Genomic DNA, 1,062 nt, shown 5'->3' with positions numbered 1-1,062 from the left:
CCCCATAACCGCCCCATAACTGCCCCTATAGGACGTGGAGCTGTTGGACGTTTGTATGATCAGAGACACCAGGACGGGGAAATACGCGGCACTGCCCAGGGTGAGTATTATGGGATGGGGGATACAGCCCATAATAACCCCATATCGCCTCATAGGACCCCATAGTAACCCCATATCCCCCCTATATCCTCATAGGACCCCCATAGGACCCCATAATAACCCCATATCGCCCCATAGGACCCCATATTAACCCCATATCCCCCCTATATCCTCATAGGACCCCCATAGGACCCCATAATAACCCCATATTGCCCCATAGGACCCCATATTAACCCCCTATCTCCATATGGCCCAATAGGGCACCTATAGGACCCCATATTAACCCCTATCTCCCCATAGGACCCTATAGGACCCCATATTAATCCCTCTATCCCCATAGGACCCCATATTAATCCCTGTCTCCCCATAGAACCCCGTAGGACCCCTATAGTACCCCATATTAACCCCTTATCCCCCTCTATACCTTCATAGGACCCCTATAGGACCCCATATTAACCCCCTATCCCCCCATAGAACCACATAGGACCCCTATAGCACCCCTATAGTACCCCATGTTAACCCCTTGCCCCCATAGGACCCCATAGGGCCCCATATTAACCCCTGTATCCTCATAGGACCCCATATTAACCCCATATTAACCCCTGTGTCCCCGTAGGACCCCATAGAACCCCATATTAACCCTTGTATCCCCATAGGACCCAATAGGACCCCATATTAACCCCCTATCCCCCCATAGAACCCCATATCCCCCCATAGAACCCCATAGGACCCTCATAGGACCCCTATAGGACCCCATATTAACCCTATACCCTATAGGACCCCCGTACCCGTGGCGCTCTGGGTCTGACCCCGCTGCCCCCCCCGTCCCGGTTGCTGTCGGTCGTTCACGGCCCCGACCTCGTCAACGTCAACTTCCTCAACTTCGAGGCCGTGCAGGACGGGGTGGCACCGGTAAATGGGGGGGTCTATGGGGGGCTTCAATAGGGGGATATGGGGGGAAAT

General features: G+C 54.0%; 1 protein-coding gene across 1 annotated transcript in view; it reads left to right on the top strand.

The window, feature by feature from the left end:
- The window catches only part of LOC107307415 (1-phosphatidylinositol 4,5-bisphosphate phosphodiesterase beta-3-like), a 4,948-nt gene extending 3,904 nt beyond the window's left edge, over window positions 1-1,044 (top strand). Inside the window, exons 3-4 of the mRNA XM_015850924.2 lie at window positions 32-100; window positions 877-1,044. Of these exons, the coding sequence (XP_015706410.1) occupies window positions 32-100; window positions 877-1,044 (237 nt within the window). The remainder of the gene's footprint in view (window positions 1-31; window positions 101-876) is intronic.
- The last annotated feature ends 18 nt before the right edge of the window (window positions 1,045-1,062 follow it).

Source organism: Coturnix japonica, unplaced genomic scaffold (assembly GCF_001577835.2).
Source record: "Coturnix japonica isolate 7356 unplaced genomic scaffold, Coturnix japonica 2.1 chrUnrandom591, whole genome shotgun sequence".
Classification (NCBI taxonomy): Eukaryota; Metazoa; Chordata; class Aves; order Galliformes; family Phasianidae; genus Coturnix; species Coturnix japonica.
The sequence above is the reverse complement of the archived record's forward strand: the minus strand, read 5'-3'. Positions and strand labels throughout refer to the sequence as shown.